The sequence below is a fragment of the Lampetra planeri genome, chromosome 4, assembly GCF_965212315.1.
Source record: "Lampetra planeri chromosome 4, kcLamPlan1.2.h2, whole genome shotgun sequence".
Classification (NCBI taxonomy): Eukaryota; Metazoa; Chordata; class Hyperoartia; order Petromyzontiformes; family Petromyzontidae; genus Lampetra; species Lampetra planeri.
The window spans coordinates 186,424-211,589 of NC_136110.1; the positions used below are offsets into that span (position 1 = coordinate 186,424).

General features: G+C 57.3%; 1 protein-coding gene across 6 annotated transcripts; it reads left to right on the plus strand.

Moving 5' to 3' along the window:
- The first annotated feature begins 61 nt into the window (after positions 1-61).
- On the plus strand, positions 62-22,092 carry LOC144717503 (mitoferrin-1-like). 6 transcript variants are annotated; one of them, XM_078592882.1, is made up of 5 exons: positions 62-334; positions 11,641-11,857; positions 13,279-13,335; positions 15,698-15,865; positions 17,979-22,092. In XM_078592882.1, exons 1-5 carry the CDS (start codon positions 179-181, stop codon positions 18,926-18,928), a joined length of 1,548 nt encoding a protein of 515 aa, XP_078449008.1. In that variant the 5' UTR covers positions 62-178; the 3' UTR covers positions 18,929-22,092. The 6 variants fall into 6 exon arrangements, with proteins under 6 accessions (XP_078449008.1, XP_078449013.1, XP_078449007.1 ...); XM_078592881.1 differs by lacking the exon at positions 62-334 and adding an exon at positions 2,404-6,979; XM_078592886.1 differs by lacking the exon at positions 62-334 and adding an exon at positions 7,036-8,131.
- The last annotated feature ends 3,074 nt before the right edge of the window (positions 22,093-25,166 follow it).

Below are 25,166 nucleotides of genomic sequence, written 5' to 3' on the forward strand. Positions count from 1 at the left end.
GGGAGGGGGCGGGGCGCGTGGGAGGGGGCGGGGCGCGTGGGAGGGGGCGGGGCGAGTGGGAGTCTGCGCCGCGCAGCAGCAGGAGAGACGCGAGCGCATCCCGCGTGAGCGCCGCGCGGAGCGACAGCGGCACCGGGGGGAGGGAGGGAGGCGGGCAGAGGACGACGGACGAGGAACGATGGAGGAAGAAAAGGACTCCGCCGCCGTCGCCGCGGATGGCGAGATCGAGTACGAGGCGCTGCCGCCGACCGTGTCCATGGGCACGCACATGGTGGCGGGCGCGCTGGCCGGGGTGATGGAGCACTGCGTGATGTACCCCGTGGACTGCGTCAAGGTGTGAGGCACTCACTCGGCGAACTCGCAAACTCCGGCTATCAACTCAAGAGTTACCCCGAGTCCGGGGTAACTGCAGGGAGGCAGGGTAACTGCGAGTCCACGCGTCTCTGGGGACGACTCGGAGTTCACCTTGGGTCGCCTTGGGAGCCGCGGAGCGCTCTTACAATTCCCAGCTCAGATAAACAGGCGAGCCCCCCCTAGCGTGGTGTTGATTGGCGGAGCGTGTTCACGTGCTGTTGCGAGGCGGACACGCTATTGGCTGATAGCGCAACCGTGTTTGGAAATATAAAAGAGGTTCTGGGATAGGACTTATGAGTGAGGGGAGGGGGGTCGAGGTTGGGGGGGGGCGATGGTCAGGAGGGGTCACGTGGGATGGGATTGCCAGGGGTCACGGAGCGGAGGGGTCACGTGCGCGACGTCTCCCACGTGGGGACAGACAGTGAGTACAGTGTATCAGTACTGTACAGCTATGTGTGCCTCTCACTGTGTGTGTCACTGTGTATCACTGTGTGTGTGTGTCACTGTGTATCTGTCACTGTGTGTATCTGTCACTGTGTGTGTATCTGTCACTGTGTGTGTGTCACTGTGTGTGTGTCACTGCGTGTGTCACTGTGTGTGTGTCACTGTGTGTATGTCACTGTGTGTGTCTGTCACTGTGTGTGTCTGTCACTGTGTGTGTGTCACTGTGTGTGTGTCACTGTGTGTGTGTCACTGTACAGTTACCACTGTGTGTAGCCGTCCTTGTGCGTGTGCCCCTGTGTGTGTGTGTATCTGTCCTTGTGTGATATCCTTTGCTGTGTGGAAAGCTCTGTCTGTGTTAGTGTATGCATGTGTCTTTGTGAGTGGAGCGGTAGCGTCGTGGTTAGCGCGCTGCGCTACGGACCCAGTGGTCTGAGTTCGATTCCCGCTCACGGTCCACACCAGTGGCAATTACCTGAACCGGTCCTCGGCCTCCCCGAGAGTGACTCGGCCTCAAATGAGTACCTGGAGCGATATGTAAACATCGCCCACATGGAGGCAAAGGCTCCTGTGTGTGTGTAGCTGTGCTGCTGCTGCTGTAGGCATTGTGTAGCTGTGCTGTTCGGCTAGGGTGGTCAAAGGTGACGATCAGTGGACCTTGTCAATATGGGTGTGCCTGTGGGGGAAGGTGGGGAGTGGTGGTGGTGGTTGCGATCGTTTTAGTAGTGCTTGTGGTGGTTGCTGTGAAGGTGGTGGTTGTGGTGGTTGCTGTGGTGGTTGTGGCGCTTGTGGTGGTCGCTGTGAAGGTGGTGGTTGTGGTGGTTGCTGTGAAGGTGGTGGTTGTGGTGGTTGCTGTGAAGGTGGTGGTTGTGGTGGTTGTGGTGGTTGCGGTGCTTGCGGTGGTTGTGGTGGTTGCGGTGGTTGCGGTGGTTGTGGTGGTTGCGGTGGTTGTGGTGATTGCGGTGGTTGCGGTGGTTGTGGTGGTTGCTGTGAAGGTGGTGGTTGTGGTGGTTGTGGTGGTTGCGGTGGTTGCGGTGGTTGTGGTGGTTGCTGTGAAGGTGGTGGTTGTGGTGGTTGCGGTGGTTGTGGTGGTTGCACCCTCTCGCCGTATAAAAAAACTAAACGATGATCTCCTCAAATGAGCATTGCGGCCGTGATCATCTCCTCTTTACAGCCCTGAGCCAGTGGCAACAATTCCACGTTTCTATGACGGGGGTGAGTCTATCCAAAGGGCAAGAACCACCGTTGACAAAGTGATGCTCATTTACAGACCTCGGAGGGAGGGGGGTGATGGGCTGAGTCAACCCCTCCAAGCTCTACCACAGAGCCACGTGACCGGTTGTTGTTGTTGGTGGCGATGAATATTATGCAAATACACGCCGTACAAGATGATCAAAGTAGATTTTTTAAAATTATTATCAAAGATAATTCTAACGTACGAACAATCCACGCATAACACCGACTCAGCAAACTAAATTGCCACCACAGCGACTGTGACCATAAGTGGCGGTCACGTCATGACGGTGCTTGTGCCAGGCTAGGTGGACAAAGACACGCTCACCCAATCGCGAAGCCACTCGCCGCACCACGGGTCTCTCTGCTTCTCTGCTTCTGCCCTCCACTCTGGAATCCCGCCCCATCGTCGGCTCTTTCCCCCAAGCTCGTTCAAGAATAACCCGGCTCGGCTCAAGAGACGCGTTACCCTCCCATCCATTTTAACTTTAACAGGGACATTTGTTGCCGGTCGCTTAACATTTCAGAATGCGAATTTTTCTTAATACTTGAAGAGGAATCCGATGAGCTATGAAGCCCTTTTTCACAGATGTCCAGTGGGGGCTGTTCAACGAAATACCCCAACAAACAGTACAAAAGATGATACGACTGCAAAATAGAGAAAATGTCACCAAGTCACTATATAAGTCAATAAAATAAAGTATAGAAGTACAAATTGCATAACTACAAACATTCCTGCTAATTTGTTAACACCAAATGCAAGCTTGGGGCAAGGCAGCAAACAACAACAGTCCCAGACCACACCAAGACAAACACACAGGCCTTCATTTACATTGCACGGAAGAATTGAACTGTGGATACACGGGTAAGGTCAAAGTTACAAATCGCATTTTAAACTGAGGCTGTATCCGGCACTAATCTTCTGCTCCAGAATATTTTTTAGGAAGGTTTACGATGTTAATTGAGGAAACAAGGTTGTTCCAAAACGTTTGTCCTGTTTGCAATGGCAACGGCCTTGTTGCCTTTCCCAGTTCTTGTTCGAGGGATAATCAAAAGCCAAATAGATGGATGTTTTGGGTTAAATGGGATTGACAGTGGAGTGAATGCATTGGATAGATATAGGGAAGATTTACTAATGAGGGTGTTATGGATAAAAAGGGCCCAATGTAGATTTATTATAGCATCAAATGATGTGATTTTGGATTTTAAGTGGATGTCACAATTCTGGGTCTTGTATGGTTTATCCAGTGCTGTAAGCAGCTTCACAATACTCATAAAGTGGTAGAATGATAGTTTCAACAACTTGCAGGTGCAATCAAATCTGAAAACATTGTTAGTTTCTGTATAAAAACTATTCTTGATTAGATTTTCTTTTGAGATGCAATCAATGTGAAGTCGTAAGTTTTGAATCAATCAGTAATCCCAAGAATTTGAAGCACTTCGTTTGGTCAATGATATTGTTTCTGATATCTGTAATAAGTGAAGGAAATGAAACTGGATTTTTTTTAAAGAAAAGAGCATGATCTGGGTTTTTGGGAGATTAAAGAGCAATTTTAGTGATGAAAATAGATTTTGAATTGATATTGAATCATTGTGGAGATCTGTTTAACTTTGTATTTTTATCCGACACTAGCATGACAGTGTCATCAGCAAAGAGATTGGGGCCGTTGGGTCTGTGCTCAGCAAATGCGTTTAACAACACAAAACCTAACACTGATTCACCGTGAGTGGGGACGCTACGCCAGGCCTCTGTGGCTCCGCGAGCCATCCGGGCCACGGCTCGTGACGGGACCCCCACGGGGGGGACCGGCGACGGTGCCAGCTCGTGCACGGCGCCTCTCGCTTGTCGGGGGGGCTCGGGCCTCACAGCAAGAAGAGCCTGAGTTCAATTTCCGACTTAGGCCCTGTTCTGTGTGGAGTTTTGTGAGTGAGCGTGTGCACTTAGTATGTTTTCCCCCTGTTGTGCATGAGTTTCCAGCGGGAGATCTGAGCCATTTTGTTATGTAATAGAGTGCAATGCACAAGTTCTTGCATTCTCCATCCATCTCTGGTCTTTGCCCTCCTCTTAATGTCAACAAACACTCCTTCCTTCAGCTCCGCCACCACCCAATCCTCGGCCTCCCTCACGTTCTCATCCCTTCCGTTCGTCCGTAACGTCCTCGTTCATCAACCTGTGTCCTCGCAGAGCGCGTCCAGTCCACTTTCTCGTCTTCTCCTGGTGACTTCGACTGCCATTCCTTCTTTTGTTGATGTCATTCAAGATTTCTTCATCGGTCTGCTCTGTCCAGCTTGCGCTCCACCTCCTCCATATCCCCGTCCCGAGCGCTTCCAGCCGTTTCCCTCTGTCCCTTCTGTCCGTGTCCGCGTCTCCACCGCGTGCCGAGCTCCATCGTCCCGACTCTGCTCTTCGCCGCTGCTTCACTCACCGCTCTGGTCCACAGCTCACTGAATCAAGGTCTCTTTTTACCATCCACAGTTGTTTTTGCTCTGGTAATTTTTTGCTTCATTGGTGAGTTGTATTTTTGTTGTTGCAATTTTGGTAACCCAGGTCACTCTTGCGAATGATGCTCCTCTATATTGTTCTCTCTATCGTCATTCTAAAGAAATTAGTTTGTCAATCTAGTTGATTTAAAATATCGGAAAGAGGAGCGTTCCAGACGGCCACATAAGCGCATCTGAAAGCGCGCGATGCAGTGACCGTATTTGCTCAATGTCCTACGCGTGTTCTCCAATCCACATATGACACTTTGTGTCTGTTAATGTCACTCGGCGCGTGCACCTCTCCATGCTTTCATCATCGTCATCATGGCCTATCCACTGCTGGATAAATATCAGCCTGACGATGTCTCCAGCCTGCGCGTGTTCTCCACTTGCTCCTCTCTCTCCTCGCGTGCGTCCCAGCACGCTTCTCTGCAACCCTCCAGAACATGTGTTCTCTGCCATTCCTCAACGAATGCGAACGCCCTCCTGGAGAAACCAAACCGCCCCGACTGCGCCCGCGTGTTCGTGCGACACTGCGGTGGAACGCTCGTCGCCCAAACGCGCTCCCAGATCCGCGTTCCATCCCTGCGGCGGCGCCAACTTCACTCGGGCTGAGCCTCTAATTGCTTTTTGCGAGCGAGCGAACGAGCGAGGTGTTGAAGTGGGACTCGATGCCCGAGGCGTGAACTTTCATGGAATTATTAAACTTTTCATACTCTGTGGTTTTTTTGTTTTTCTGGTAAAGTCACGTAGGTAAAAAATAAAATAAATGAAAACAACAAAATTACATCACGACGTTTCGGGCGTAACACAAGCGTCCTTCTTCAGGTGGGGACAACGTAGCGAAAGCACAAGCGCTGAAAACGTCTCGAGTGATTTATCTCTCGCGCAAGCATTGGGGGGGGGGGGGGGAGGAATTGTTGCCCACCCTTTTACGGCTGTGAGTCCGTGGTGGAAATTCCACATTCCTCTGGCACGCAGGTGGCAAGTCTATCCATAGAACGGTGGCTGCTGACTTTACCGAGAAAGCGGCAGTTGTTTTATTGGCCCTAGAAGGAGGAACGATGAGCGGAGTCGACCCCCACCCATGATCAGGATGTGAACTTGCAACCTTCCGATTGTGAGCCACTCGCTCTGCCGCTGAACCGCCCGGACGGGTGTGAGATTGTATCTCAGGAACACTCTGAGATACAGTCTCCCATGTGTCTGTTGGCGGCTAACCTGTACGTACGGACAGAAAGAGGCGCACGCGTGGGTTAGAGAACACATGTAGGCCGTGCCACGATTGGGCTGCGGGGGGGACGTCACGGCCGGAAGGGACGACGATGGGCGACGGGCTAGACTAATGGCGGAGCGAGGAACAGAACGCGTCCGAGACACGGGACGTCCACCGCGGAGGAGATAGAGCGATGAGATTGGCTCCTCGTGCGCAGGCACTGGGCATTTTGTTGTTGTATGCCACGGCAGCATTCCAATGGAGCCAGGAGCCTCTTGAACATCCGTCTCAAGTCTTCCGTGCAAAAGTAATAAAAATAATAATTTACTTTTGAACTGCCCCTGTGGTGTGGCGGTCAGCAGCGCACTGGACTCTCCCCCACCCCCACCGCCTTGTCCACCCAGCAGTAGCGTCGTGAATACGTTCAGCACAGCCAGGGCCGGCTCCGATATCGCCCGCCACTGATGACAGCCGTGCCCAGGAAGCGAACCTCGGGGTCACGCGGTTAACAGCACTGGACTGCGTTGGTGCGACCGCCGTGGATGGCGGTGCTCGCTCTGCCAAATGACGGCTCTAAACCCACCACCGCTTTGTTTGAAGTCGGTAGTTTTTAGTCGTACGGATGGGCTTGCTTCCGTACTGGGAATGTGGATTTTCCACCACTGGCTGAGGGTCAGCAGTGAAGATCGGTACTGCCCTTTACATGATTCACCATTGAGCTTTGTTGGGTCAACCCTTACTTTCATCATTATCATCAACGCCGTGATTCATGGTCAACAATGCTCCGAGCTCTTGCTCTACACGCCATGAGCATGATTTCCCCGCTCGTCTCCGCGGTGGCCCTCCTCTCCTCTAGAGGCATCTTTCCGCGCTTTAACTGATTTTGTTCCACCGCCGCATGCAATGCGGAGCGAGCACGGCGAGTGCGGGCGCCCTGCCCGGTCAGCCTGCCCGGAGATGGCAGGATAAGCATCGCGCAGCAGCGCCCTGGCGTTTGCACATCTCCCGGCATCTTTGCACAATGCTTAGAGTCGCAATACGTGGGCTTCTCTTGAACTCTGGATGAAGGCCTCCTCCCTCCCCAATCCGTCATTCCTCCTCGCGTCCCTGCGACGTGACGATCGCCCCAGCGGCTCCCTCTCCGCGGTGGCCGTCGTCGCACCGCACAGCCGCGTTCCCGTTCCCTGGCGCCGCTCCGCTGTGGGCCCCACTTGCCGGGACGCGTCCTCGACCCGAGTAACGACGCCGCTCCACGTGGGTGAAGTCGGGCGGAGGCCCCGGAGTGCCTCCGCCCGACTTCACCCACGTAGAACGGCGACTGAGGGGCCCCGTTCACACGACGGGCCCCGTTCACAGGACGGGCCCCGTTCACAGGACGGGCCCCGTTCACAGGACGGGCCCCGTTCACACGACGGGCCCCGTTCACACGACGGGCTCATTCGCCGTGTTGAGTCGCTACATCGCGGCGCCGGCGTCGGCGTCGTCCGTGAAAATTACGTCTCTCGCAAGCGCGTGGAGGGGCCGCACGCAGGGGCCCTGCTGCCATGAGTTTCTCAGCACTGGAGATCTTTGGCCAATACGGGTTGACTTGTGTGGTGTCTTTTAGCTATGGGGGGCAACGGGAGAACCCGGAGAAAACCTGAGCAGAAAAAGGGGAGAACACCCGAGTTGGGATTGAATCCCAGCGCCGCTGCTTGCCGTGAGGCGGCACGGGCGTGTCCACTACTCCGCCCTGCCGCCCTCATCATGGCTCTTGAGTGTGATTAGTGGTGAGTGTGATTGGTGGCGAGTGTGGTTGGTGGCGAGCGAGAGTGTCGACGATTGGCGTCGCTCGTTAGCGAGACGCTACGGCGGCGCCGTTTCACCGCACGCCGCCGGAGCGCTCACTCCGTCATCCCACGCGACGCGGTTAAAATCACTGGCAACACAAGCGCGGTCACGGCCGCTGCCTCGCGCAGAGTGGCGCGGCACTCCCGGTTGTTTTTGCTGCGAGCGTCGATTTGGTGAGAGGGCCCTCCGGCGCGCCGACGCATTACCGTTGCCGCGGCCTCGCGCTCCCCCGTCCACTCGGTGCCGCGGCTCGCGGTCGGAGCATCGGATCCTAGTCGGGGGAGGGGGCGGAGTCCATCTGAGAGGCAAGAAGGGGCCACGTGGACTAGAGGACACACTCGTGGCAGAGACGTAACTATCATCCTCCCGCTGGGAGACGCGAGTAGGACTCGGGCAGCGGGATGCATCGCGGCCGCAAGGGACGATGATGGCCGACGAGCGAGACTCAAGACGGAGCAGCGGCCGAGGAACGGATCGCGTTTAAAATACGGAACAGCCACCGTGGTGGAGATGGAGCGATGAAATCAGTTGGTGTGCAAGAACTGGGTGGATTGTGACATCGCAGGATCGTGAGAGGTGGGGGAAGCCTTTGTCCACCAGTGGATTGACCATGGCTGCTGATGATGATGACGGTGCGTTCTGCTGGCTGCGTGCGTGACGTGTTGCGCCATAACCTTCGATGTGCGCGCAACGCTGAACCGTTGGGGCCACTCCTTACGACACGACACCGATGTGAAATTCAATTCCCACGAACGCACGCAATCCACCCAGCAGTTGCCCTACGCACGAGCTTATTTTGTTATCGCTCCATCTCCGCGGTATCCATCGTCTCATCTCGGGGCATCTTTCTGTCCTTCCCTCGCACCTCCGAATAGCGCGATTGGCAATGTATGGTGCGAAAGAAGTTCAGCACACAAATGTACAGCGCCTATCGCTGTCCCTTGTGGCATTGAAGCGTCCTGCACCCCCAGCCGCACTCCTCGTCATGTGGATGATCTCATTCGCACGCTTGTGCTCTATCTTCAGCATGTCGGTAAAATGAATGAGTGGGAAGTCCACAGCGGTTGTTTTATGGATAGACTTGCCCCCGTCATGGGAATGTGGAATTTTCATCACTGGCTCTGCAGGCCTGTGAACGGGAGATAACACCAATGCCTCAATGCTCGTAAGAGCCACAGGAAACCACGGATTGTTGGCCATGGGCTCCACGACCACTTCTATCTGTGGAGGCGATGCCTTCATCCTCGTTCCGCCATCGCACCCGCATATGTTGAACTTTGTTCTCACCGTACGCACACCCTGAGCAGGGGCGCAGCGGTGAGCACGCCGCGTCACGAACCCCCCGGCAATCCACGTTCGATTCTTGCTCACGGCCAACGCTGGTGACGATTTTCTGAACTGGTCCTGGGCCTCCCCTAGGCCTTAATGAGTACCTGGTGCAGTGTGTAAACATCACTCCTGGAGAGACAAAGGCGGCCGAGCGTGGTCCTGACCACGCTCCCCCTCTTGGGTGCACCGTGCCTGCCTTCATAGGAGCTCGTTAACAGCACTTGGGGCAAGTGCTGTTAAGGCTACAGGGAGAATCTTTGCCTTGGTGTTCCTGCTGGAGCGATGCGAGTTGACTGGAATCGTGCCGTCATGGCCCAGGGGCCTCTCTTTGATCTGCCGGGAGACGGGAGACGGGAGGTGTGAACAGAGTGGGTCCATTCACTACTGGAGTGTCTCACGCACACACACCCACCACCACTCACCCAAGCACTCACACACCCACCGACACCCACCACCACTCACCCAACCACACACACAACCACCGACACCCACCACCACTCACCCAACCACTCACACACCCACCGACACCCACCACCACTCACCCAACCACTCACACACCCACCGACACCCACCACCACTCACCCAACCACACACACACCCACCGACACCCACCACCACTCACCCAACCACTCACACACCCACCGACACCCACCCAACCACTCACCCAACCACTCACACACCCACCACCACTCACCCAACCACTCACCCAACCACTCACACACCCACCACCACTCACCCAACCACTCACACACCCACCGACACCCACCACCACTCACCCAACCACTCACACACCCACCACCACTCACCCAACCACTCACCCAACCACTCACACACCCACCGACACCCACCACCACTCACCCAACCACACACACACCCACCACCACTCACCCAACCACTCACCCAACCACTCACACACCCACCACCACTCACCCAACCACACACACACCCACCGACACCCACCCAACCACTCACCCAACCACTCACACACCCACCGACACCCACCACCACTCACCCAACCACACACACACCCACACACCCACACACACCACCACCGACACCCACCACCACTCACCCAACCACTCACACACTCACCCAACCACTCACACACCCACCCAACCACTCACCCAACCACTCACCCAACCACTCACCCACACACACACATACATGCATATACAAATACAAAGATCACACGTATAGCCTTGACAGAATGTTGAGGCAAGTGCTGTTAGCGAGTAACACATGAAAGCCGGAACTGCACCCTAACGGGGGTGGTGTGGCCAGCGTGACAGACTCGCACTCAGAACAAACACTGTGATACATGCACGGTTTGTGTTTATACAGTGACCAAAACCAGACGCATTGTCTCAACATGAGGGACATTTCTAGCTGCCGTTCATACTGACGACGCAGCTGCTGGTTCCACTGACGAGGCAGCTACTTGTTAAACTCGCCTGTACCCCCCCCCCCCCGTGTAAGTGGCTGTGTGGAGCAGAGTGGGGGGGCCGCTTCTCGTCGTGTCCACTTTGCAGTGCCGAGTCACGCGGGGTGCGTGTGCGGAATGCGCCGCGTCATGGATGATGATCGCTCCCCTGAGAACCTGCTCGGTCCAGAGATCCACTCCACTGTAGACTCGTTCCACTATAGACCCGTTCTGCTGCAGATCCACTCGACTATAGACCCGTTCCACTATAGACCCGTTGTGCTGTAGACCTGTTCCACTATAGACCCGTTCTGCTGTAGATCCACTCCACTATAGACCCGTTCCACTATAGACCCGTTCTGCTGTAGATCCACTCCACTCTAGACCCGTTCTGCTGTAGACCCACTCCACTATAGACCCGTTCTGCTGTAGATCCACTCCACTCTAGACCCGTTCTGCTGTAGATCCACTCCACTCTAGACCCGTTCTGCTGTAGATCCACTCCACTCTAGACCCGTTCTGCTGTAGACCCACTCCACTATAGACCCGTTCCACTATAGACCCGTTCTGCTGTAGACCCACTCCACTCTAGACCCGTTCTGCTGTAGATCCACTCCACTCTAGACCCGTTCTGCTGTAGATCCACTCCACTATAGACCCGTTCTGCTGTAGATCCACTCCACTGTAGATCCGCTCCAATGTGGATCCGACAAACACCACTTTTCAGGATAAATCGGTGAGGCTGGTTTGTGGGCGATGGTCGCTCGGCCTGTCGCGCCTGTGACTGGGAACTTCGGAGAATCTCCCCATTGCACCCGGGACCCCTGAGAGATGAGTGGAGGAAGGAAGCTTCACACCCCCCACCTCTTCCTCCTGCTCGCTTATTTTCCCCTGCTCTGGCCTCCCTGCTCCCCACCGTTAAGCCGGCAACCTCCCAGTCATGAGCGTCTGGGTTCGAATCCACCCCGGGGTCAAGTCCAGACGTCGTCCATCCACAGCGACGTGGTGCAGCCGTGGCATCCTCGCCGCTCGGTTCACAGACTCACGGTTCAAATCTGCCTGTCCGTTTTTTGTAAGGATGCATGCTGAGGATTGGTTGCTTGGATTCAGGTGATCATAATTCCTGGAATTCCAGAAAAGGAGCTGCTGTAGATTTGTCAATAGTGCGACTGATGAGCGGGCAACACGGGGGGGGGGGGGATCTTCGTGTGCGAGTGGCAGTTTGAGCACTGCGCCATGATTCCAGGAACCCGCGTCTCCCCGTGCCTCACGTCTCCCCGTGCCTCATGTCTCCCCGTGCCTCACGTCTCCCCGTGTCGTCTCCGCGAGCGTGCAGACGCGCATGCAGTCCCTGTTCCCGGACCCGCGCGCCGCCTACCGGAACGTGTTCCACGCGCTGCGCACCATCGTGCGCACCGAGGGCGCGTGGCGCCCCGTGCGCGGCGTCAACGCCATGGCGGCGGGAGCGGGCCCGGCCCACGCCCTCTACTTCGCCTGCTACGAGCACGTCAAGGCCTCGCTCAGCGGGGGGCGCAACTCACACCTCGCCAACGGTGAGGGGGGGGAGGGGGGAGGGAGAAGGGGGAGAAGGGGGAAGAGCACGAGGAAGAGCGGGAGGGGGAGGAGAAGTAGGAGGGGGAGGGGGGAGGAGGAGGAGACGCAGGATGAGGAGGAGAAGCAGGAGGGGGAGGAGGAGGAGGCCGCTCCATCGGGAGGTGGCGCCCCACCGTGCCCATTCATTCCCGCCAAAAATCGGTTGTCAATGGTTAACTGGTTAACTGCTAAATGCTTCAAACTGGTTTACTGGTAAACCGGTAACCGCTCTAAACTACTAACCAGTGTATACCGCCAAACCGGTGTGAGCTGGTGCGAAGCGGTAACGGTGTTGAGAATCGGTGGCCGGTTGTGCACTCGGGGTTGAAGTTCGCCGCTGCGCCGGGGTGGTGCCCACGGCGCTCTCTCTGGTTATGGAGACACTCGAGACAAGTTACGACTGCGCTCCGTGTCAATATCAGCACCGCGTGCGTGGCCTTCAACGCAATGCAGTGATAGGCGACGTTAGTGGCAGGGGGCCTTGCCCACAACGCTGCCCTTTTATTCGTTTTGCTTATAAGCCCCCCCACACACAGCGGTGTTGCTACTGACACGGGTCGCGTTGAGTCGTTGGCTGTGCTCGTGCACCAACACCGCCGACTGCGCTGGACATTGCGGAGCGGTGGCGCAGTAGCAATGAGCCCCCGCGGACAAGTTGCAGGCGGCACCAAGAGCGTCGCCGGAGGAGGTGAGGGCGGTGGGGGGGGAGTGGCGGCGCGGGGAGTGGCCACCAGGGGTCGCTGTGGCCCCGCGCTCCGGGCCGCGCCTCGCCTCCCCGTGTCGGCGGCGCCTGTGTTGGGCTGCGGTGTTCACTCTCGAGGCGTGTGCTGTGTGCGATATACAACGTGTGGGTGGGTGGGTGTGTGGGTGGGTGTGTGGGTGTGTGGCTATGTGGGTGGGTGTGTGGGTGGGTGTGTGGGTGGGTGTGTGTAGTGCAGCGGTTAGCACGCCGCACTACGAACTTGGCAAACCGAGTTCGATTTCCGCTCACGGTCAAGACCGGTGACAATTATCTGAACTGGTCCTGGGCCTCCCCTAGGTCAACTCGGCCTCAAATGAGTACCTGGTGCGGTGAGTAAACATCACCACTTGGGAGACAAGGGCGGCCGGGCGTGGTGCCTGGCCACCCACCTCCTCGCGTGCCGTACCGGCCTTCATAGGTGCTACTCCGCTAACAGCACTTGCCCCAAAAGTCTGTTAAGGCTACACGGGGGATCTTTGTTGTTGTGTTTGTGTGGCTGTATTTTGCCTGTGAATGTTTCTCTTTGTGTTCGTGTGTCGATCCACGTCTGTGCCTCTGTGTGTGTGTTTGTGTTCGTTTCTGCTGCACGCTGGCAATTTAACCCGGTGCCCTCTGCCCCTTGACCCTTGACCCTGGCAGGTCTTGCAGGCTGTGCCGCGACGCTGCTGCACGATGCCACCATGAACCCAGCCGAAGGTAAAGCAGCCGCACAGAGATTCATTGACTTGCATAGAGACACATCGACTTGCATAGAGACCCACTGAGTTATCTCTGCCGGCGTGCACCTCACCGCTTTCGCACGTTGACGTTACCATCGGCGGGCTTTGTTGGTTTTCTTGTCCGAGCGTCCGAGCTCCACGATCGACAGGACCCCCGCGAGCCCTGCTATGGTCACCTTCACCACCGTCGCCACCACCTTCACCGCCACCACCAACGTCAACATCACCACCACCACCACCGTCACGACCACCATTACCATCACCACCACCGTCACCACCACCATTACCATCAACACCACCGTCACCACCACCGTCACCACCACCGTCACCACCACCGTCACCACCACCGTCACCACCACCACTGCCGCATTCACCACCCCACCCCCACCGCTACCGCCGCGGTCATTGAGTCATCACGTCTCACGCTGTCGCTCCGCTCTCGTTTCACAACACGGCCTCCCCAGCTTCCTCCTCCTCCCTCCCTCCCTCTCATCAGATTCCTTATTTAAGTAAACACGGTCGCCAGGCATTGGGCGACAACGGCAAGTGGCCAGCAACAAACAGCACTGTCAAAGGTGTTGATGGTATAATAGTCAACGCGTCGATTACATTGAGCAAGGTTGTTGTTACAAGAGCTTGGGAGGAAAAGAGACGGCGATGATGATGATGATGGGAGTGGAACAGTGCGAGAGAATAATCAGAGAGAGAAGGGAGGTGATCTGCAATGTGGTGAGTGAGCGGGTGAGTTGTTGTGCCCTGCAATGTGGTGGCGCTGGTGGTGGCGCTGGTGGTTGATGAGCGTGCACGAGTCCGGTCGGCCAAGTCGTCGGCTCCAGTGGAGGAGGAGTCCGTGAGTGAAGTTCTCGGACTCCGTGAGTGAAGTTCTGGGACTCCGCGATCGCCGCCCGCCAGCATCGCGCTCGGTGCTGGCGGGCGGCGCCGTCGAGAGACGGAACGTTTCCGCTCCTTCACCATTCTTTCATCTTCCCCATCGGCAGCGGAGACAGCTGGCCGCCGGCGCGGCAGAGAGTTCATCAAACAGCCGAGAAGCAAAATAGCGACGCGTTAAGTAGCGCTCGTGTCGTGGGGCGGGGGGGGGGGAGGTCAGGCAGCTGAGTGGCGAGCTCGTTAGCGTGACCCGCTGGCAAGGTCAAGGCCGCGCCGGTCGTTAGGCTCCGTCTGGCCTCGTCATCTTTGAATCTTCGTCACCGCCGTCACTGCCGTCCGCCGTGATTTGTCTCCGTGCGGTGTCCTTGCGGGGTGGGGAGGAACGGCATTGCCGTGCGGCCGAGAAACCGTCGCTGCCGTTGCGCGTTGTGGAACGCGTTGTTACGGTAGCGCGCCGGTTATACCTGCCTGCGATTGGACGGAATCTGTCACGTGTGTCTTATTGACAGTGACTTCCTAACTGTACACGTCAGTTTTAGTGACCATTGTTACGATGCGTAATTGATTGTTGGTATTTCTGGATTCTCGTCGCTAAATCTGTTGGTGAGAATTATTCCTCAACTCTACCGGTAAGTGAGCTGCAACAGTCGGCGTGACAACACCCCGTGACATCGTCGTTTGTTTGGCTGTGTCGGGTGGTGGAGGGTTACATGACACAAATGTGGCCACATCATTACATGGCCAGACCCAAACATCAGTTTTGAGTTGGTAACTTGCTGTTCACAGCCGTCTGTGATTGGATAGAATCTGTCACGTGTGGCTTATTTAAAATAAAGTCCACATGCGTCTGCCCAGCTTGCGGGGAGGGGAGGACCATCTCCATTCATGGAACCAATTATCTGCGAAACAATTACTCGTATGAAGAGAACTCATTTGAGGGAGCGATTGAAGAGATGGATTAAAGTAGTGAGGGGGGGGGGTGAGTTGGATGAGTTAGGTAGAGGGTGATTGAGTAGCTGAGTGAGGGAGTGGGTGAGCTATTGAATGAGTCACTAAGAGGGTCGGTGGGTGAGGGGGTGGGTGGGTGGGTTTGTCACCCCTCGCTGGTGGAGTGAAGTGTTTGGCGTATGTTGTTGCGCGCGTGTTTGAGCGTGAATGCGTGCACACGTGCGTGGTGCGTGTGCGGGTATTTGTCCGAGTTGGTTGTTTGTGTTTGCGCTGCCCGTGTTTGTGTCTTGTATGGGTCTGGGGTTGCGCATGTGTATGTGCACGTGTACGTATTTGTGCAACCGGTCTGCCCACTCACCATCGGCTTGTCATCTGCAAGACGCGCCTGCCATTTTTCCCCTGCGGTGATGAGCGTCCACCTCAGACCCCATTCAAGCCCAAAAAGCGCCTGGTCTCGGTTAGCTAATGGAAGTTGCAAGCGAGAATGTCATCATCGTTTGCAGCTGGGTTTGGCATCGCCTCCCTCTCCTCCCGATGCCGAAGGGAAATGGGCCATGTCCAGGACCGCGACTCCTGCAGCTGCAAGGGCTGCTTTGGGTGCGCAGTCCAGACCTCCCCAGAGACCGTGGCTGATGGAGGAGGTGTTCAGGCGAGCTGGGAGAAAGTGGCAGGTCCGCTCTCACCCTCTACAGCATCCCACGTCCGAGAATGAGGGAGGATTGTTGTAGCCTTTGCTTAGAGGTTCGGTAGAACGATGCGGTGCTGCAAGGATGAGTGGTGGTCGCGGGTTTCTGAAGAGATGGAAACTGCCTCGGTCGCACGCAATCACAAATTACTCTTTAATTCTATCAAAAAACTGACAGCACCACAGCTATCACTGAAGGAAGTAGCCGCTCCCAGTGAGTGGTTGGTTGATGTGCCATCTGTTTAGAAAGTGCAAAAGGCGATGCGCCAGGCAGAGATGACCTCTCAAGCGGACTGCTAACAGAGGATGGTGATTGTGTGCAGGCTGCCCTACATGACAGAATTACAATCGGCTGGTCGACAGGATTGAAAGGATGCCATTGTGGGTCCCCATTTTTAAGAAGGGGTCGTCTCTGATTGCAACAACTCCTTCTCAGTCTGAGGTCCTGTTCAGGATTATTCAACATCTCCTTGCCAGGCACGCTGAGTGGAGGCTTTCAGAACGCCCGATGTGGTTTTAGACCATATTCTGTGTCTGTATGCTACACCAGAGGTGTAGGGAATTCTAACAGAACCTACATCTCTGCTTTATTGACCTGGTCAAGGCCTATCATTCCATCAGCAGGCCAGGGCTCCGGGCTGTTCTTCATGTGTCTGTACGTACACACGTCTGTGGGCACAATCACAACTACGCGTGTGTGCGTGCGTCGGCGGATGCGTCTCTCGTCCGTTGTTTTGCTTCTCACTTCCTCCTCCTCTTCGCTCCTCTCTCCAGATTTCATCGCGCGTCACAAAAACACAATCATCGTTGTCGCCCCCCATCGCCCACCTCCCACCATCCCACAAATTCCCATCCTCTCTTCCCCACCCTCTCTCTCCCTCTCTCTCCCTCTCTCTCCCGTCTGTTTAACTCGCCCACAGCCGCACACATCTGCCCCCCGCCCCGCCCCCACCCCGGGCCCCCCCCCCCCCCCCGTGGCCCCCTCCTCGTCTCTGAGCGGTGCTGGTGAATGCTCCGTGAGCGAGTGTTTTGAAACGCTCGGACGATGCCTCACAGTGCACCCGCTCGCTCGCTCTCTCTCTCGCTTGCCCAGCTCGTTAGCGGAGGGGGGGGAGGGGACCACCAGGTGCCCGTGCCGAGGTGTGGGAGAGGGCACCGGGGTCACACGGAGTGGCGGGGGCTGTGCCGGCATTGCCCATTGTGTGCCTGCCGGCCGTGGCTTTGTGTGGGGCGGCTGCTGCTGCCGTCCCCACCTCCTCCTCACGCCCCTTTGTGCCGTGGCCACGCCGCACGCTATCGTGCAGAGGTGCGCGAGTGTGCGTGTCATTGTGTCATAGGTCGACTCTGCCTCAAATGAGTACCTGGTGCAGTGTTTAAACATCCACACTGGGGAGACAAAGGCGGCTGGTTTGGTGCAGGCCACCCCCTCGTGCTTGCTAACAGCACCTGCCCCAATGTCTGTTGAGGCTTTTCGGGTGGTCTTTGTGTGCGAGTGTGGAAGCGCGTCAGTGTGTTCCCATGTCAGAGAGAGAATATATGAAAGCAACTGTTTGTGTGTCTGTGCGAGTACTTGTGCGTGCCTATCTGTGTGTGCACGTCTCCGTGTGTATCTGTGGGAGAATGTGTCAGTCGAGATTGGTGGCGCAGTGGTTAGTGCACTCAGCTACCAACCTAACGTTTGATTCCCGCTTATGGCCAATATCGCTGATGAATATCGGAACCGATCCTGGTGCGGTGTGTAAACATCGCCACTGGAGAGACAAAGGCGGCCGGGCATAGTACTGGCCACCCATCCCCTCATGTGCCGTGCCGGCCTTCATAGGTTGCTCGCTCACAGCACTTGCCCCAACAGTCTGTTAAGGCTACACAGTGGATCTTTGTCTTTGTGGGAGAATGTGTCAGGTGACTGCCTCCACTGCCTGGCAGGCCTGGCTTGACTCCTCTCCGTGCCCTCTGCACTCAATGAAATGTTGACTCGTGAATTCAACTCCATGGTATTCATGACCAAGCCTGGCGTGGACGTCGTTTCGAAATGCGACTACGTAACCACCTCGACCTCGGCTCCCATAACGCCGCGTGCCAACCCCCCCCCCCCCCAGTGGTGAAGCAGCGTCTGCAGATGTACAACTCCCCCTACGGCGGCGCCCTGGAGTGCGCGCGCCGCATACTGCGCTCCGAGGGCCTGGCGGCCTTCTACCGCAGCTACCCCACGCAGCTGGCGCTCAACCTGCCCTTCCAAAGCCTGCACTTCGTGGCCTACGAGGCATGCCAGGAGCGCCTGAACCCGCGGCGTGCCTACAGCCCCGGCTCGCACGTCGCGTCGGGGGCCGTGGCGGGCGGCCTGGCCGCGGCGCTCACCACGCCGCTCGACGTCTGCAAGACGCTGCTCAACACGCAGGAGATGGCGCTCGTGGAGATGGGCGTGGCCGGAGCCGGGGCCTGCGCCGGCCTCTCGTCGGCCGCCAGCGCCGCCGAGGGCTGCCGCGCCGCCGCCTACGGCGCGGCGGCCGCGGCCGGGAAGCGGCAGCAGCAGCAGCAGCCGGCGCCGTCGGCGGCCGCCGGGCCGACCCGCCAGCCGCTCGCGACGCTGGCGGCGAGGACTGCGGCCGCCGCGGCCGCCGCGGCCGCCGCCGTCCCGGCCGGAGGTCCGGCGCCGGCCGTCCCGGCGGCGCCGCCGGGAGGCACCGGGCTGAGCGCCCTGCTGGGCGTAGGCGCCGGACACCTGCAGCAGCAGGCGACGCAAGCGACGCCGCTCCGCGCCTACCGCTCCGGGGAGCGCCCGGCGCCGCAGCCGACGAGAGCTCCCGGCGCCGCGGGGGGCGCGACGTTGCGCGCCGGGAGCGCGGCGCGGCAGCAGCAGCAGCAGCAGCACTGCCGCCCGCCGCGCTACCTCACCGGGCTGGCCATGGCGTTTCGCACCGTGTACCGGCACGGGGGGCTGCCGGCGTTCTTCCGCGGCACGCAGGCGCGCGTGCTCTACCAGATGCCGTCCACCGCCATCGCGTGGTCGGTCTACGAGTTCTTCAAGCACTCCCTCAGCGAGCACTGAGCGGCGCGGGCGACGAGGAGTCGCCGGGCCAGACCGGTTCTCCGTGCCGCCTGCGGTCGCTGCCGGAGGCTGCGATCGCGGCGTCGCGCGTGGCCGGGTCTGGGTGACTTTGTGGGCGGTTGTGGCTGTGGTAGCGGTGGTTCTGGTGGTTGTGGCTGTGGTAGCGGTGGTTCTGGTGGCTGTGACGGGTGCGCGATGTTTGTCACCGTCTCCTGGTGGAGCGGTGGCACAGCGGTTAGCGTGTAGCGCTACGAGCCCGGCGACCAGAGTTCGATTCCCAGCCCACGGCTCCCGACAGTGGCGACTGGTTTACATGAACCTCCCTCCCGCTCCTTCACCAGCCCACGCCGACCAACCTGGTGAAGTACGGCTCTAGCCCGGCAGTGGACTGCGACCGAGGGGCCCTGTGCACCGCTCGCTGTGCTCGTGGATCTGCCGTGGGGCGCCTCCTGGGTGCGTCGCTGCAAGAGAGAAGAGCTGGCTGCTGTCGGCTCGTGCCTCCAAAACTTACAACTTTAAGACTGCTTTTTATTATTTGTTTTGCGTAAGTTGAAAAAGCCCAAATATCTAAATTCGTGGGTTTCCTCAGCCAATGTTACAAATCGTAATTGAGTTTTGGCTGAGGCCACGCAACTATCTGGCCAGATTTGTGTGGTGAGACCCTTGATCGCCTGACCCTGATAAGCAAAGCTGCTTGGTGCGCGAGCGTTCACGTGGCCGGCACGCCGTGACAACGCTCGGGCACGCGGCACTCCCATTTGTTTGGCTGTCGGGTGGTGGAGCGTCTTATGACACAAATGTGACCAGATAATTAAGTGGTAGCCTAACCCAACATCAACTATGACTCGTATGTTTATTCACAATGAAACACATGTACTACTACTACTTAACTACCACTACTATAACCCCGTAGTGATGATGATAGTCATGGAGCTGTACTCAAGGATGATGTCGTTATTGTTTGGGGTGATTTCCTAAACTCATTTAATGAGCGCACATGGTGGACACAACATACAAAGTACACAACAACTTACATAACACATAACGTACACAACTTACACAACGTACACAAAGTACACAGCAACAGACACGACAAGGAACAATGTACTCAACAAACACAACAACCACAACAACGTACACAACAAACAACAACCACAACAATGTACCCAACGTACACAACAAACACAACAACCACAATGTACACAACAACGCACAAATTGAGCCTCACCAGAAATGTTATCCTAAATCCTGCTCGGACAGGAGCAGGCCTGACCCGAACCCCAACCCTCATCAAAACTTCACCCTCACCCCGAACTCTCGCCCTCGCCCAACCCCCAGAGTAGCCCTACTGCTCACGCCGACTGTAGCCTGCACATGGACTCTGATTACAGCCACGAGTCAAACCTGACCCTGACTCCACGCCCTGACCCCTGACTGAGGCCGACCCAAGCTTTAACCATGGGTCGACCCGTATCATGACTTTAACCCTGGCCCTGACCTTTAACCCTGGCCCTGACCTCTAACCCTGGCCCTGACCTCTAACCCTGGCCCTGACCTCTAACCCTGGCCCTGACCTCTAACCCTGGCCCTGACCTCTAACCCTGGCCCTGACCTCTAACCCTGGCCCTGACCTCTAACCCTGCTGGGGTCGGGGACGCAGAACCACAAATGTAGAGGGAGGGGGGGGCTCTCAGTTTGCTGAGCTGAGCTGTGACGCGCACAACCGCGAGGGCGTTTAACGACACACTCGGCGTTTTAAGTCGATGTTTTCGGAGCATTTTGTTTGAATATGTAAGATTTGACACCTTAGCCAGTGTGTGTGTCTCTGTGTGTGTCTCTGTGTGTGTGCCAGTGTGTGTGTGTCTGTGTGTGTGTGCCAGTGTGTGTCTCTGTGTGTGTCTCTGTGTGTGTCTCTGTGCGTGTCTCTGTGTGTGTCTCTGTGTGTGTCTCTGTGCGTGTCTCTCTGTGTGTGTCTCTGTGCGTGTCTCTGTGCGTGTCTCTCTGTGCGTGTCTCTGTGCGTGTCTCTGTGCGTGTCTCTGTGTGTGTCTCTGTGCGTGTCTCTGTGCGTGTCTCTCTGTGTGTGTCTCTGTGCGTGTCTCTGTGCGTGTCTCTGTGTGTGTCTCTGTGCGTGTCTCTCTGTGTGTGTCTCTGTGTGTGTGCCAGTGTGTGTCTGTGTGTGTGCCAGTGTGTGTGTGTGCCAGTGTGTGTGCCAGTGTGTGTGTCTCTGTGTGTGCGCCAGTGTGTGTGTGTGTCTCTGTGTGTGTGCCAGTGTGTGTCTCTGTGTGTGTCTCTGTGTGTGTCTCTGTGCGTGTGTCTCTGTGCGTCTCTCTGTGTACGGCCTTTGTGTGGGGAGTGCTCGTCTGGCGGTTAGCACGCTGTGCTACAAACCCAACAACCCGAGTTCGAATCCTGCTCACGTCCAACACCAGTGGCAATTGTCTGAACTGGTTCTGGGCCTCCCCAGGTAGACTCGGCCTTAAATTAGTAGTATCTGGTGCGGTGTGTCAACATCAGCACTGGAGAGACAAAGGCGGCCGGGCGTGGTGCTGTCGTCACCCACCCCGAGTGCGCAGTGCCATCCTTCACAGGCGCTGCTCGCTAACAGCACTTGCCCCAACAGCCTGTTAAGGCTACATGGGGGATCTTTGTATTGGCGGAGTCTTCATGGTGGCCTTGTCTGGTGATTGCGTCTGGAGAGACGCGGGGCTGCGAGGGGACGCGGGGTGCCGCGGATGTTGCCGTGGCCGCCGCCGCTCGGCTCGGAGCGGCCGCTGTCCCGAGCTGTGCCCCCCCCGCCCCCCCGCCCCCGACGACTCCTCGCGGGCTCCGGGCACGCTCCGACTGCCGCCCGCGACTTAAAATAAAAAAATTCGAAACCAAATATCAACGAGCAGACGTGGCCCTCCTCATCAGGGGTGCTGAGACGACTTACAAAGGACTCCTCACCTGAGTTTTGGCAGAGCGATGCTCTTACCACGTTGCTCGTTGTATTGACGAAGTGGTAATGGGTTTTAGAGGGAGAGGCCGGTCGTGAGAATAGTTCCGGGATCCCCGCGCGGAGCGTCCCTTGCGAGCGGCAATTCGGTTCGTGTGGCCGTGCCGGGTGGTGGAGGGACCTGCGGCAGAGACGTGGCCCGGCCCAATAAACGGATTGAGACCCGGAGGGTGATCGTGCGACTGGCTGTGCGCTCATCGGAGAGAGGCGCCTTGCGGCGTCGCCCGGCTCGGTGGAGCGCTTTGAGTTCGTGAAGTCCGCAGGGCGAGTTCCGCATTGCTCGGCTGTCACCAGCAAGGCGTCACTGGGACTCGGCGCGTGTCGCGTCGCGATGCTGCTCAGGAGGAGCGCGGCTCGCCGGGGGCGGGCGCGGTGGCCGCTGGACCCGAACTTGGTCTGCGATGAAGTCTCGGCGGTGGTGGCGGCGGCTTCGTCCAGCAGCGGATCGAGCGGGCGGCTGAATGCAGCAAGTTGGCACGGGAGGGGACCCAGGTGGTGCACCTGCCAGCCATCGCGTTCAGCCAATGGCACCTGGGTCTGTCCCGTGAACTGCCAGGGAGCTTCCGACGCTTCGCGTGGCCTCCGAGTGCACCGAGCATGGCACCAGCGCCGTGGTGACGTCACCACCACTTGGCGGCTGCGGTGGTGCACTTGTGTTCACGTCTGTGCGTGTGTGTCTGCGTGAGTGTGTGTACGTGTGTTTGTGCGTGTGTCTGTACGTGAGTATGTGTACGTGAGTGTGTGTTTCTGTGCGTGAGTGAGTCTGTGCGTGAGTGAGTCTGTGCGTGAGTGTGTCTGTGCGTGAGTGTGTGTACGTGAGTGTGTGTGCGTGTGTGTCTGTGCGTGAGTGTGTGTACGTGAGTGTGTGTACGTGTGTTTGTGCGTGTGTCTGTACGTGAGTATGTGTACGTGAGTGTGTGTGTCTGTGCGTGAGTGAGTCTGTGCGTGAGTGTGTCTGTGCGTGAGTGTGTGTACGTGAGTGTGTGTGCGTGTGTGTCTGTGCGTGTGTGTCTGTGCGTGAGTGTGTGTGCGTGTGTGTCTGTGCGTGTGTGTCTGTGCGTGAGTGTGTGTACGTGAGTGTGTGTGCGTGTGTGTCTGTGCGTGTGTGTCTGTGCGTGAGTGTGTGTACGTGAGTGTGTGTGCGTGAGTGTGTGTACGTGAGTGTGTGTGTCTGTGCGTGAGTGTGTGTACGTGAGTGTGTGTGCGTGTGTGTCTGTGCGTGAGTGTACGTGAGTGTGTGTGCGTGTGTGTCTGTGCGTGAGTATGGGGAGCGGTAGTGTAGCGGTTAGCGCGCTGCGCTATGAACCTGGCGACCCGGGTTCGATTCCCGCACACGGCTAACACCAGTGACGATTATCTGAACCGGGTCCTGGGCCTCCCCTAGGTCGACTCAGCCTTAAATGAGTACCCGGTGCGGTGTGCAAACATCGCCACTGGGGAGACAAAGGCGGTCGGGCGTGGTGCTGGCCACCCACCCCCTCGTGTACCGTTCTGGCCTTCATAGGTGCTCGCTAACAGCACTTGCCCCTACAGTCTGTTAAGGCTACACGGGGGATCTTTGTGCGTGAGTGTGTGTACGTGAGTGTGTGTGCGTGTGTGTCTGTGCGTGTGTGTCTGTGCGTGAGTGTGCGTGAGTGTGTGTGCGTGAGTGTGTCTGTGCGTGTGTGTCTGTGCGTGAGTGTGTGTGCGTGAGTGTGTGTGCGTGTCTGTGCGTGAGTGTGTGTACGTGAGTGTGTGTGCGTGAGTGTGTGTGCGTGTGTGTGTGTACGAGTCTGTGTATTTGGCTGATCGCCACGTGCTGATGCTGCTGCTGCTGTTGTTGATGCAGGCCTCGTCACTCGCTCTCGTCTCGCGCTGACGCCTTCAGCCTAAACACTCGCATCACTCACTCGCGTCACTCACTCGCTCGCGCTCGAACAAACACAACGATCCCCACCCCCCGTGTCGCCTTTAACAAACAATCCGGGCAAATGGTGGTGATGTGGCTGGTGGTCCTGATGACGGTGATAGTGATTATGCTGATGTGTTGATCGTGGTGGTAGTGATGTTGGCGATGGTAGTGATGTTGGTGATGGTAGTGATGTTGAGTCTGAAGGTATCCCGATGGATGAAGCCTCGCGCCGCGCTCAGCCGCGACGTCTGAAGATTGGGGCCCAATTTTGGGAGCAGCCCCTCCCCGGGGGTGGGGGCTTGGGGGATGAACGCAGCTCGATTCACCGCGCGCCTCGCCGGGTTGGTTCGTGACCGATTCCCATGGAGCCCAGCATCCCAAAGTGGCAGCGCCCTCACCACAAAGAGGCTGTCCCGGGAAAATAAAACCGTTCTGATGATTCCCCTTTGTGGTGATAATATTCATCATCCAGCAGTACTGGTCAGCCCGCAGCCGGATGAAGGCCGCCCCCCAAAACCGCCGCCGCCTCTCCCGACCTTGCGACGCGACGATGCCCTGTCCCCGGGAGATGGCGAATCGGGACGGGCGCCCCGGGCCCCGCTCCTTCGAGGCGGGGGGGGGGGGCGCTTCAGCGTCGAGGCGTTTGATGTCATACTTCCGTTTTAGTTTGAAGGCGCTGGGAGGCCCACACCCCCCTCCCCACGTGAAGGGTTCTGCCTCCTGGACGCGCTCCGCCCCTTGGCTGCCGCTCCGTGGCTGGGCTCGGCCGTCGTGCCGCTCGCGCCCGCCGACTCCTCCCGGCGGTCGAGGCGATGCCACGAAGTCTGCGCGCGCGTGGACGCCGTCGTCGTCGCAGGGTTACACAACACGGTGGCCTCGGCCTCCTCTCCGGATACACATCTTGACTTGAAGCTTTCGTGACTGCAGGAATTCATATGATTTGGGTCTTTCGGCAAAGGCACGTCGATAGAAAACAAATCTACGTGGCTTTACCGAAAGGCCCGAATAATATCTGGGACACTTCGGAGGTTTTTGGGTTCGAGAGCGTCAATATGAATGTGTCGTTATCACCGCCACCACCTGACACGGCCAATTAGTAAAGTTTGTCACGTAAACGTGCCAGTTCGTTAGTAATCCAGCACACTGCCTATGTGTTGGATGTTAACCCCACATTGACAATTGAACATGAAACAAACATCTGGCAGTTCCCCAGCATGGATTCCACTGATTATTCTTTGGTTCTTTTGTCTCGAGACAATTGGCCACATACACACACATACACACACATACACACACATACATACACACATACACACATACATACACACACATACATACACACACAACAACA

Bases quoted from the DNA above. Each gene is read 5' to 3' on its own strand.
- LOC144717503 (XM_078592881.1), top strand. From the start codon at position 6,788: ATGAAGGCCTCCTCCCTCCCCAATCCGTCATTCCTCCTCGCGTCCCTG. The intron at 11,858-13,278 runs GTGAGGGGGGGG...TGACCCTGGCAG, and splicing joins CAACTCACACCTCGCCAACG to GTCTTGCAGGCTGTGCCGCG. The intron at 13,336-15,697 runs GTAAAGCAGCCG...CATCGTTTGCAG, and splicing joins CACCATGAACCCAGCCGAAG to CTGGGTTTGGCATCGCCTCC.